This window comes from Choloepus didactylus, chromosome 4 (assembly GCF_015220235.1).
Source record: "Choloepus didactylus isolate mChoDid1 chromosome 4, mChoDid1.pri, whole genome shotgun sequence".
In the NCBI taxonomy this organism is placed as follows: Eukaryota; Metazoa; Chordata; class Mammalia; order Pilosa; family Megalonychidae; genus Choloepus; species Choloepus didactylus.
In genome coordinates this window covers 128,984,506-128,998,129 of record NC_051310.1, presented here as the reverse complement: position 1 = coordinate 128,998,129, position 13,624 = coordinate 128,984,506, and the positions used below count along the sequence as shown (strand labels likewise).

General features: G+C 39.6%; 1 protein-coding gene across 2 annotated transcripts in view; it reads left to right on the top strand.

Annotated features, from left to right (window-relative positions):
- The window catches only part of SCG3 (secretogranin III), a 30,980-nt gene extending 18,254 nt beyond the window's left edge, over positions 1-12,726 (top strand). For both annotated transcript variants that reach the window (XM_037833973.1, XM_037833971.1), the window contains 3 exons: positions 234-371; positions 6,772-6,852; positions 11,159-12,726. In XM_037833973.1, the coding sequence (XP_037689901.1) occupies positions 234-371; positions 6,772-6,852; positions 11,159-11,277 (338 nt within the window). In that variant the 3' untranslated portion in view covers positions 11,278-12,726. The remainder of the gene's footprint in view (positions 1-233; positions 372-6,771; positions 6,853-11,158) is intronic.
- The last annotated feature ends 898 nt before the right edge of the window (positions 12,727-13,624 follow it).

Sequence of the window (13,624 nt, the reverse complement as noted above, 5' to 3'; positions counted from 1 at the left end):
TAACTCAGTGGATGACCCTAGACACACCTCTTCCCTCTCTGGGCCTCAGTTTCCTCTTGTGTAAAATGGGGGATTTGACTAGATAATCACCGCAATCCCATTAGGCTCAGAAAGTGATCTGACCTCAAACTGTGCCTTTTAAATAAAGTTTAATTCTACATTAGGAATTACTGAATACATTAATGAATAGATGGGAAATATGGCTGTAACTAGAATATGTAGTCTGATTACAGCGCCATCAGAGAAGAGTCATGATGAAACAGACAGTACCAAGGAAGAAGCAGCTAAGATGGAAAAGGAATATGGAACCTCGAAGGATTCCACAAAAGATGATAGTGCCAACCCAGGAGGAAAGACAGATGAACCAAAAGGTATGGACTTGCCAGCTGTAGCTTGGTAATGAAACTGGGGAAGCAAAAGCTTTCACCACACCTGGGAGCATAATCCAAAAGCAAGCCCCGCCAAATCTGAAAAATTAGCATGAGCTATATAGAAAAGATTCAGCATGTAGGATTTTTATTTGAATAGCAATCTTTTTTTCATGATCTTGAGTCTCTTTGGGGGGCAAATTGGTTTCATCTTTTGGTCTTTAGTGTCCAAAAGGCTTTTGGGCTTCGGGAGAAATACTCACTACCGTTTGTGCCTTGTTTAATGTCCAATTTATAATCTTATGAATTTAATAAGCAATTATTTATTTAAACTTAATCTACACTTCTTTAAATAATCACATACTACTTATTCGACAAGGTCATCAAAATTTATGGATTTAACAAAACAAGTTTCCTTAATCATTGAAACAGTGTTGGAAACTTGACAAACACTTTTAAGGACTTGATAAAATCACAAATCTAATGTATCAAATTTCCTTAAATAATCTAAATACCTTAAAAAGCAAAATAAGATACACATAAAATAAGATAGCCCAATAATTACAAACTAATTAATACCCCTACATCAAATCCAGTCACAAAAATGTTGATATTACAGATTTTACTTTGTTTCTTATTGTGTCTTTATTCTTACATCTTCCTGGGGTTCATTTTTCACTCTGGCCCAGAGAGTCTACATAAGATATAAAATCAATACCTTCCTAGGCTTTTAGAAGCTTTACCAGACCACCAAAGAAAAACACCCAGTGAAGTTGTAAGTTCTGAATTTTTAATCCTTGATTTCAGGTCAGAATGTGGGATCTGGTTACACAGTTGGGTGATTCAAGCCCCTTTTATTTCAAAGATGTGCTGGTTACATCACAGAATATTTACATCCCTGTTTCTCAGATAGATATACTTTTTCTGAAACTTGGTGTCTTAGCAGAAATTGTGATCAGAGGACTTGGACCTACCTTATTTTTCTGTCATTATGAAATATTGACCTCCTTCGTGTAATTAAAACCTCACTAATATCTTCTGAGGGTATCATTAGTAGGGTCCCCTAGAAGTTTTGGTCTCTGGGAGCTGAGGGAGATGGTCAGTGCATTTTGCCTTACTCTTTGGGTGGAGAGAGGATCCAGGTAATTTTTCATCTGAAAACCCACCATTGGGCTGCTTTTTCAGTGGTCATTATATATGACCATCAGCAGCAAAATTAAACTTTTGAAAGATAGGTAACCAGGAAGAGTGGTTTTGTGCCCTGAGTCTCAGAGAGCCAGAAATTGTGTTGTGCAGAGCACTTCAGCTCATCCCAACAGAAACCCAGCATGCCTGAATCACCCTCTATGGGAGCAACCCAGGTAAAATCACTGTATTTGCCTAGAACGCAGCAGGCCAGTTGACTGGCTGAGGCAGCATGCTCAGTGCTTAAGACAAATAGCTTATATCGCTGTGCAAATATCTCTAGGATTGGGTGCTGACAAGTCTCTGCTTTTTTTTAAAATTATTATTATTTTTATTTTGAATTAATGGCAAACTTACAGAACAGTTGCAAAAATACACATCTCTTTGCTTTTTTAAAGGAAAACATTATGTAAAAAAGAAATATAACCCACTATTGCCTATTTAGCTATTTAGGGACTAATGAAGAGGTCAGATTTCCCTTCTCATAAGTTTTCCATCAGATAGAAATGAGTCGAGATAGTGAAACTCCATCCATTTAGTATTACTCTTTGCAATGGCTCTTTTAAAACATTAGGAAGAGGGTAGAGATTTGGGGCTAAAATTAGCCCCCCCCCCATCATTTAGAGACCTAATTTATTTGTGCTACTTCTGATCCCCAGTACTTTGCGACAAAGACAACTGATTCTAATGCAGTTTTGCAAACACCAATCTAAGTGCAAGCCAAGGACCAACATTTCTCGAAAAAAATGTAATTAATCCCCAAAGGACACACTGAGACATGTACCTTTGTATTCACAGTTGCTTCATTTACACTCTTTTCAAGGCTATTTAGCTTCTCTTTCACAAAATCCAGTGAGAACACCTGTTGTCTCTAGGCAGAAAAACGAAAGCATCCTTGTGGGTGAGGCAGGGTTGACTGGGTTTCCTGAAACATTAATTCCAGTGGCCTTGCCTGGCACTGTGCTCAGGAAGTAGAGATACAAAAGGAATTGAAGAACCAACACCTACCTGACTTTGAGGACTCAAACCCGCTTTGAAATGACACGAGAATATTCTTAACCCAACAGGTAGGCAGGTGTTGGTAGGCACATCCTCCTTATTGGTAAGCCAGGCATGTGTAGAGCAGGCTCCCTTCTTGAGGGAAAGGTGGATGAGATTACAGAGTAGAGGAGGAGGGACGAGGTAATGACCCAGTCAGAACCACTTAAGGATATAATTGTAAGCAGGACACACTGGCAGGAATTGCAATGTGAAGTGATGACCCCATCCAACCAGAACAAATAGATACTAGGCCAAGCACTGTGCTGGGTTCTGTGAGTAGTGTAAATAATAATAACAACAACAATCTACATTTATATCACCCTTCAGTTTACAAAGCCTGTTTACATACATCTCATTTCAGGCTTAATGTAAAAAAATACAATTTAATTAGCAATGATGAAATATAACACATTTACCTTCAAATATAGTTTAGTTTGATTAAACTTGCTTTCGACAGGGATTATATTAGGAATAATATTTGAGATTTATTTCAAAGTGATAGTTATTTGAATAATTCAATAACTATGCCCCAATAGTTAGGAATATGCCAATGAAGTAGAATTTATTCTAATTTCAACCATATCTGTAAAGTTGCTTAATTTTTCAAGTAAATTGCTCTCTGGAGACCAAAGTACCTTAAAACTTATTCCATTATCTAAGTATGTCTCTTTTTGCCAGTTGAATGTTTACTCATTCACTTCTGAGCTGTGAGTCACTGAAAATCCTTTTTAATTATCCAAGGGATGAGATAAGCATAATAACATCCAAAAACTCATTCCAATGCTATCATTTATCAAGTTTATAGCTAGAAAATAGAATTAGATTTTAAAAGGTGATCTCTAAGATAGCTTTCACCTGAATATCCTTTTACTCCCATGTCTTCTTCATGGAAGCCAGAAAAGAAAAGTTAACCTATTTGATCAATAAATTGACAATAAATTGACTAACTCATGTGGCTGTTCTTATTTTTAAGCAACATAAAATTCAGCAGAGAAAAATTCATGCCTCTGTTGAAATCCCAAGGCATTCTGCTAGAAATGTCCTAAAATAGTGGATCTAATCTTTCCCCCAGTGAGTCAGCAAGTAGGTCAAGAACTGAGCTCAGGCCCTGGAGACCTACCCGCCAACACAGGTGTTTCAAGGACAGCAAAGGATCATTTCTTACCATATGTCCCCTCTTTAGAAGTTGAACCCTTAATTTACAAATGAGTAAACCAAGGCTCAAAGATGAAGTGACTCACCCAAGATCTCACAGCCAAAGGATGCCAAAGCTGGGCCTCAAACCCATGTCCCTTGACTTTCAATCCAGTGCTCTTCTCGGACTCCGTGCTGCATTTTATGGGCACATGAAACTTCACTGTTATGCAGAAATTCCTGGTAAACTGAATGGCTCTGCAGCCCATGCGGGCATCCTCGGTGTCAGTAACAGTTGCTTTGCTTTATCAAGTTAAAAACTGTAATCATGTAGGCTTTACATAATTTTGAGCATTATACCACATTCATTTTTTTTTTATAAACTCTCTTTTAGAAGATCTAATTTTTTAGTATATCCAGTATCTGGTAGGTTGACTCTATTGACTACTACAATATTTTGGAATCTGGATAGCTCATCAGGGTCAGGACAAATTTGTGTATAAAAAGGGGTATTTATCTTGCAGCACTGAAAACCAGAACAGCTAGAAAAGCAGGGCTGCAACTTGACTGGCCCTCTTCCCATCTGCTTCAGCATATGCTTTAAGGCTCATGACATATTACCTCAGCCATGAGCTATTTTTTCCCAAAGGAAGCTGAAATAAATTGGAAAAAAAAATAGACTGGCTTTCTAAAGTGGAATCTCATGGGTTTTCAGTGCACTCTGTATAAATAAAAGATTTGCCTTACAGCTGCCAAAAAGAGAAAATGTAAATAGAAACCAGCTGCTTCTCTCAGTGAGCAGAGGAACACCTGATGTTATTCCTATATTTACCAATGCTTCAGGAAATGTGTGGGAGGTCCCAATACAGTGGTTCCCAAACACTGCTGCACCTTGGAATTACCTTAGGATTGTTAAAAATATGCCTGCTTGGTTCCTACTCCCCAGATATTCTTATTTAATTGGTATGAGGAGTGACTTAGGCATCCAGATTTTTTTAAAGCTTCCCTAAGTAATTTTAATGTGCAGCAAAGTTTGTTGGCCAATTTGGTAAACAGAAAAAAAGGAAAAAAGAAAAAAGAAGGCACTGAGTCCTACTACTATGAAAAGTGACTTTTACCTATTTGTTGTTTGCTACCAACAAATTAGTCTTATCTATTCATTAAGGCAAGCCCTAGAGGAGGATCACTAATTTGATTTAATCTCTAAAAAGTTGCATTCTTTAGAAATAGTCTGCCTTAAGATTTCTTTCCTTGTTCAAAATGCCTTTTCCAATGGACTTAATTTGAAATAGAGAATGTTGTTTTTAGGTTACCAAATCCAGTTGACCTTGGCTATGGTCAACAGACAATGAAAATCTCTATATTGATTGCAGTGTAATGTTATAACATCAGCCAGGGGGACATTGGTCTTTCACATGCTCTGACATTATTGAAAACAAAGCACTGAAATCAGGGCTGTTTCTATTAGGTGATTGAAGTGAAGCAGGGCTGAAATTGTGGGTCTATGCTCTTGTCCACTTACTCCTTTCTGCATGGGAGCTTCTCTGTTCTTTGGGGGAGATAACAGGGAGCCCCAGTGGCGAGGCAGGAAAGGGCTTCCAGGAACAAGAAGAAAGATGCTCAGGAAGGCATTTACCTAATGACAGTGGTGGAAATTGGAACACTGGCAAATTTTAAGACGATATCAGTCTGATGTACCTAGGTTCTATAAATGTACTATCTATGGATATTCTCTAAGGGTATCTTCAGATCTACTCAGGTTCAAGCCTGGCTCTATTATCTACAAGGCATATTATTTTGTCTGTGCCTCAGTTTCTTCATCTGTAAAATGAGGGTGATAATAGAGCTGCCTCGACAGGTTGTTGTGAAGGGTAAATGTGTAAATGTGGCTGGCATATAATAAACACACAATACGAGAAGCTCAATTGAGAGATCTGGACAATAGAATAGAGGTAAAGGGGTTTAAAGGGGGCTCAGAATGGGGTGGTCAACACACTGAGCTTCGGGAGCCTTTGTTTCTACAGAGGTCCTAGACTTTGAAGGCCTCTTATCTTAGCTCCTGCAGTACTCTCCAGACTACCTGGTCTCTTGGTGTAGGCATTCTGAGTATGAGAGATCTTACCTGGTTAAGGAGATGGCTGATTTCTCTGAAACAGAACAAGGCTACATCAGTGACTTTGTCTGAAGGTCTGGTCTTATCTTTCAGATAATGCAGGGTAGCCTAAACTAGGCAGACCAGTGTTCAAATTCCAGCTCTGTTATTTCCTGTGTGGCCTTAGCCGAGTCGCTTAGCCTCTCTGAGCCTTAGTTTCCTCATCTCTGGGTTGATGGTGATAATACCCACCTTGCAGACAACAGTGCATCTAAAGGTCATAGAGTAGATGTTCAGTGATGCCTATTATTATCTCACTGCACTTGAAGCCCTTTAGAGAGTGTTTACAGCCAGGGGAGTTTTATTAGAACCAGTACTAAGGTTCACCATCCAAACTTTGAAATGAGGCCTGGTCATCTCTTCATCTGAGATTTTACACACCCCCTCCCAGAATCAGGCAGAAGACTTACCTAGTTGCTTACCCAGAGCCGCAAATTTGGACTTTTTATTGAGGTCATGGAATCTCTTAACTCTCTGTCACTCTGATTCAGTCTTTGACCTGATAATGCTCTGCAGTTTGGAAGAAGCATCCCTAACCAGAAATGATTCAGTCTAAGAAATGTAGGGACCCCACTGTCCTGCAAGCTGCATCAAAACTCTTCTCCACCTGAACACCAACTGTATATATTTATGTGGGTGAATAATGTTTTCTTGACACCTTCCTGCTTGGTTCTGTTTCCTGGAATGCTATCCATCCCCCTGCCACTCTCCTCGACAAGCTGCCCCTCTCAAACACATATAAATATGCACACTGCTTAGCTTAGGGACGCTACCTCACAATGCTGAGTAATCCAACATCTGCTCATGGTTTTAAACGTAAGTGTGCTCTTCAAGAAGAGTTGCAGTGACGATGTTATAAGTATTTGATATGGATTTCCTTGCCTTTTCCAGGGAAAACAGAATCCTATTTGGAAGCCATCAGAAAAAATATTGAATGGTTGAAGAAACATGACAAAAAAGGAAATAAAGAAGGTAGGAATTTAGTGTAGTTGTAATTTGCAAACTTCACTCATTTTCCAGGACTCTTGTTGTATAAAGATGCCCACAATCAAAACCGACTAGGCTAAAGTCTCCCTTCAGAGCCCAAAAGACTCCAGTCACCTCTCACATGTATAACAGAACAGAAACCACTATTTTGCTTATTTTCCAAATCAATCTTTCAAGCAAAGGCACTTTTTCTTCTCTTTTACTATTTTATTATGAAACATGTCCAGAGTAGAATAGTGTGATGAATCCCATGTAGCCATCACTCACCTTCAATGATTATCAACATCTTACTGATCTTGTTTTATCTATCTATTTCTTGGAGTATTTTAAACAAAAGCATTTTCTGAGCACATGTTAGGTGCACCCTGGAGTCTCAAAAGCAGCCACTCTTTTGCTTAAAACAAAACCCAGAGCCCGGCCCTGTCCCGAGGGCCAGAGATGCAAAGAACAGTAAGAAGCAGCCCCAGCCTCGGCAAGCCCACGGCGTCAGGAAGGTTATGGTGGGGCCAGCTAAGTGTTATCCCAGGCAGGTGTGGTGGAGGTCAGAGGAGCCATATATTTTCTTACCAGGACAGAGACGGTAGCAGAAAGCGCCGCAGGAAAGCCTTCGCTTGAAAGTAAGGAGGAATTTGCCAAATGAGGCGAGATGGAGGCAGAGGAAACACTGAGTGCCAAGACACAGAGGGACCAAAGAAAATGGTGCTAGAGCCATTCGCTTTCACTATGTGTATTGGTAGGATCAGCAGACAGGGCCAGGGAAGGGGGCAATGGCCAGATCAGGAGGAGGCTGATCAAGAAGAGTTGCAGTAATGGTGTTATGAGTGTTTGATATGGGTTTATGAGTGTTTGAAAAGAGGCCCCAGAAGGGAGGAGACAGATAAGAAGGCAAGGATCTAGAGCAGAAGTAATGGGAATTAAACCAAGACAAGGGCAGAGGAAATGGAGAAGTGGGGAGACATTCAAGGGACTGTGGAGAGGGAGGATTCTAGGATTGATTCCTAGGTGTCCAGCCAGAGCTGTTGCAAAGTGATGCTTTTAAAAAGAGATGAATTGCATGTGAATTGTAGTCACACTTTGAGTGCATATGAATCACCTGGGGAACTTCTAAATATCCTGATGCCCAGGTTGCACCCCAGAACCACTAAATCAGAAACTCTGGATGTGGGACCCAGGCATCAGCATTGTTAAAACTCTCCAAATGATTCCAATATGCAGCCAAGTTTGAGAACCGCTGACATAGAATACAGTGAGAGGAAGAGATATTTTCAACACCTCTTCGGCTTTTGAGCTTATAAATTGAGTGAGATTAAACAGTTTTCAGGTCTTCATACACAATTCCTTTATTTGGTTCAAAATAATGTGAATTTCCAGGCTGTCAGTTATATTAAAAATATGGACTGTTTTTCACCAAATCTGTCATGGGTTGGAAAATGTGCCATTGTTTTATGTACCACTAAGGGAGAAAAAAAAAATGTGGTTAATTAAATTATGACATGCAGTGAATGACTGCAAAGACTTCAAAATAAAATTAAAAAGTGTATCTTAGAATCAGTGTAACATAGTATTTGCCATTATGTAATCCAAAACCGATGCCAATTGTATTGACCACCAATTTGGGTTATTCATGTTATTGCTTTCATTGATTAGCATATGAATCAGACTCCTAGTTATAGCCAGTGAGAGCCTAGAATTCAATCTTCCAGTTCCCGAAATGACTGACCCAGTAAAGTAGGGAACTCTGGTGCTTGCACATCGAAGTTTCTGTGAGCAAACTTCAGAGGGTGCTTGGCGTGATGCTCTCTTCTGCCTCCAGGAACTGAGGGCAATATGCAGCATATACCTTCCTAAAGCAGAAACTAGAGGGCTCCTTCTCCACCACCCTCATAAGTGCTCTGAGTTGGGTCATCTCTCAAAGACTCTGCAGATCTAGGTCCTAGGGCCACAAGAGTGTGAACAAGAAAATGTACTATTAGCTCTGACCTTTCTTAACCTCTGCTGAAGTCCTTTGACACCTGGGTCACCTGAATCCCCTCCTCAGTCCCAGGAAGGGGAGGTCCATGTGATGTGATAGTAAGGATGATAACATCTTATGCAAACTTTAAAAAAAATAAGTCTGTAGGTTAAAACAAGTAGATCATAGTCCTTATCTCTTTTGAGCCTCCAACCTCAAAACCTCCTTTGAAGTTAGCAAGGTGGGTAAATGGCTTGTGCACTCCTGCCAACTAGAACCCAAGGAACTTTCTCTGCACCTTGCTGGTTTTCCCACTGAACATAGTGATAGCTATACCATAAAAATGCGATTTTTTCCATTTCAAAAGAAAACAAAATATGTTCCTGTCTGCCCATTCAGATAACCTGAACCTCTTCACATCTCTCTTTGGGAGTCTGCTTTTTTTTTCCATTGAAGGTTTGACATTGCAACAGATTCTCAAGAGCCAGTTTTAAATTGAACCCGTGAGGAGCAAGAGGTCTATCTTTGTGCCCTATGATTCAGGCAGTCAGGAATCATCTCATGAGGTGCACATGAAATGCAACTTCAGCTTGATTCTCTATTGCGTGCCTGAAAGGGAAAAGCCCAGAGAAACACACACTTTTTGAACATTTGTTATGTACCTGTGTTGGATGCCTTATATTCACTCCTTCAGCGCAACGGAATAAAGCCAAGCCTACAGACAGACCTAGGTTCAAAACCCAACACTACCACTTCCTAAGCGAGCTACTTAGTCCCCGTGTTTCTGTTTCTTCATCCCTGAAATGGGGATACTAACGCTTACCTCATGGGCTATAGTGAGGAGCAAGGACGAGGATGGTTGTAAAGTGCTCCATGACTAGGGGTTTATTAACTCTTTTAATCCTTACGGCCATGTCCTGGTAGGAAGCAAAACATCTTCTTTGGTGGAGAGGAAACATACTCTCCCTAAACCTCAGCTCATCTTGATATGATAAAAAGTGGTGCTTGCAGAAAGGTTCTTCCTGCTTAGGTTTCCCTGACCCAGGTTCAGGTTGCATTCAGGCTAGCTAAGGGTGGCCATGGAGCACTTGGCGCTTTTGTGTCCCAACCTCCCCACTTGACAAACTGCCAGGAGGCAAGGCTCTGTTGGGACTGTTAAGACAAATGGTGTTGCCTTCAAGAAACTCAGCCTAAAGCAACTAACTCACAAACTGGAAGGGACAATTCTCACCAAGTACTGTACAATGTGGAAAACCTAGATGTCCACTTATGGGAGATTTGTGTCATAAATTTTGGTACGTCCAAATTTTGGTACCACCATTTTAACACTTTAAAATGGTGTTTCTGAAAAATGTTAATGCTCACTGTATAAAAGGTTAAGTGGAAAGGGCTGATGATACTGTATATGCACTGTGATCTCAATTCTGGGCTAAGATAGCAATAGAAGAAAATGTAACAAAATATCAACTGTGGTTATCAATTAATTCAGGTGATTTTTATTTTATTTTCATGTTTCTGTATTTCCCATTTTTTGAAAACATTAAGTGCATAATGCTTCAAGAATCAAGGGAAGATGTGTTTTTTTGTTTTTTAGCCCTTCAGAAGGACATCATAGCCTTCTTACCTGGGGATCTGTTTGTTCTGGGTGGGTTGCTTGATGGTTCATGTAGGTTTTTGTTAAGTAGGACAAAGGAACATGAAGAGTTTACAGTTTGGCTTTTTTTACTCCATGCATACAATTTAAATAGCATGAAATAAGGTAGTTTTTGATTTGAAAAAAAAAAAAAGGTGGGTTGCCACATCAACAGGAACATAACCTAATGTATTAAGGATAGGAAGTCAGAACTTCTGGTTCTTGTCATAACTTTATCTCTGTGACCTCAGACAGGGCACTTAACCTTTGAGATCTTGTGACTCCAAGTGTGGTTCCTGGGCATTGGCATCCCCCAGGAGCTTGTTAAAAATGCAGAATCTGGGGCCCCACCCCAGACCAACTGAATATGAATCTGTAGCTTCCAAGAGCCCCAGGTGATTGGTATAAACCTCAAAGTTTGTGAAATCATGGTCTGTGAAACCTGTTCCCTCTTTGGTCAAATGGGAATGGTACTTCCAACCTGCATACCTCCCAGGGTTATAAGGAAGTGCAGATGAGATAGTGAAATACAGGTAAACATGATTTCAGACTGAAAAGCACTGCACAAAAGTCAAGAATTAATATGCCATCCAACGTGAAAGACAGGGAATGGTAATTGTGTTGTACAAAATGCTTCTTGGTAATGGTAATCACTGTAATGAGATTGGACTTATCTCTGCTCACAATACTCTAATAATGTTTTCCAGATTATGACCTTTCAAAGATGAGGGACTTCATCAACCAACAAGCTGACGCTTATGTGGAGAAAGGCATCCTTGATAAAGAAGAAGCTGATGCCATCAAGCGCATTTACAGTAGCCTGTAAAATTCGCCAAAGATCCAGGAGTCTTTTGGCTGTTTCAGAAAACATAATATAGCTTAAAACACTTCTAATTCTGTGATTAAAGTTTTTTGACCTAAGGATTATTAGAAAGTACTGAAATTGCAGCAGTTAACTTTTTAGATTCGGTTAAAACATAGCTTTCTTGCCATTAAAAAAACCACAAAACTATGTGAAAAGTAAAGTTGAATGTAAGCTGGGATTTTGTATATAGAATCCTTATTTCCTCAATGACTCACATTTTACAATCAGAGATATATTCCTTTGGAAAAGCATCTAACGGACTGAACTTAAAACTAAACCCACCTCCCAGTGTCTCATGCACACAAGCACTGCCTGCAGAATAAAGGTGGTTCTCGGTGGCAAGGCACCTTGTGGAATTACATCTGTTATGAGATTTTGTTTCCGTAGCATTTCCCTTTTGGGAGTTGAAATAAATTCATATTTCCTCAAAGCTTAAAGGAAAGCCATTTTCTTTTTGGCTGTTCTTTTTAGCTAGCTGTTTCTCAGGCCCAAAGGGCACCAAAAGGAACTGGAAAATGGGCACAGGACTTGCTGGATTTATTAACAATTCCCCCTATTCCTGACATTTCCTATTAGTGAGTTCCTATTAGTGCTTATAAAGAGGGATAACTCTGTACTCTCCAAAACAAGTAAGGTCATAAACACTATATGAAGCAAAGTGAAAAATTTACACCAAATCTACAGTTATCTAAACTGAATTTGAACGAAGCCTAAAAAGATTTATCATCATACAGCAGCAGGGCCAAGCCATGGGGTAGAAATAGATGTAAAAATCATTCCCTTCTTTGTGAACCAAAGCTGGGAGATGAGCTTCCCTGGAAGAAAAATTTCATGAATTTTGGGTCCCAGCAATCTCTTTCTCAGCCACCACCACAAACAGTCCTGAGGTCCTCTTGAAAGGTTGATGGTCAATGTTCCCAAAACAAAGAATGGTTTGTTTACTGCTTAATGTAAATTACACATTCTTCTAAATCTTTCAGTTTAAAATGCTAAAAATAATGTCATGCTTTTTGTATTTGTGGTCACTACTTCGAACAGCCTTCTGATGCCTTCTGATGCCCTCTTGAATGCCCCGACCTGGTATTTGGCTTTTGGTGGAAACTGGGGAATTTATAGAGATACTGTCAGAGGCTGTTTTTCATGGGAAGGAGAACACTGCTTCTCCTCTCCATCCTCTCTAGAGTTGCAAAAACAAAAACCTGGCACGCAAAAACTTAGTATGTTCTAGAGAAGCCAGTCCTCATTGGTGAGAGGTAACAGGGAGCTCAAAACACCTTTGCTCAAACTATACTCGCCAAAGCATGATGAATCATACTGTTTTTATGAGGTCCTCTTTGATAATTTTGCCTATGTCCTTTAGTCCCAAAAGGCTGCTTCTATATTGGTGAGAATAAACTGGCTGTGACTAAAGCATTATATCCATTCACTTTTTTTTTTTTTATTTTAAATCTTCATTTCATTGAGATATATTCACATACCACGCAGTCATACAAAACAAATCGTACTTTCGATTGTTTACAGTACCATTACATAGTTGTACATTCATCACCTAAATCAATCCCTGACACCTTCATTAGCACACACACAAAAATAACAAGAATAATAATTAAAGAGAAAAAGAGCAATTAAAGTAAAAAAAGAACACTGGGTGCCTTTGTCTGTTTGTTTCCTTCCCCTATTTTTCTACTCATCCATCCATAAACTGGACAAAGGGGAGTGTGGTCCTTATGACTTTCCCAATCCCATTGTCACCCCTCATAAGCTACATTTTTATACAATTGTCTTCGAGGTTCATGGGTTCTGGGTTGTAGTTTCAGGTATCTACCACCAGCTACCCCAATTCATTAGAACCTAAAAAGGGTTGTTTAAATTGTGCATAAGAGTGCCCACCAGAGTGACCTCTCAGCTCCTTTTGGAATCTCTCTGCCACTGAAGCTTATTTCATTTCCTTTCACATCCCCCTTTTGGTCAAGAAGATGTTCTCCATCCCACAATGCCGGGTCTACATTCCTCCCTGGGAGTCATATTCCACGTTGCCAGGGAGATTCACTCCCCTGCATTCACTTTTGTATAATTTATCTAAACATCTATATGCCATGATGAAAAATAAATTTAATTAGGGAGTGTTCTGGGTTGAATGGTGTCCCCCAGAATTCATATCTACTCAGAACCTGTGACTGTGACCTTATTTGGAAATAGGGTCTTTTTAGATGTAATCAAGTTGAGAACATACTTAATTAGAGTGGAACCTAATCCAATATGACTGGTGTCCTTAAAAGAAAAGGGAAATGTGGACACAAAGACAGAC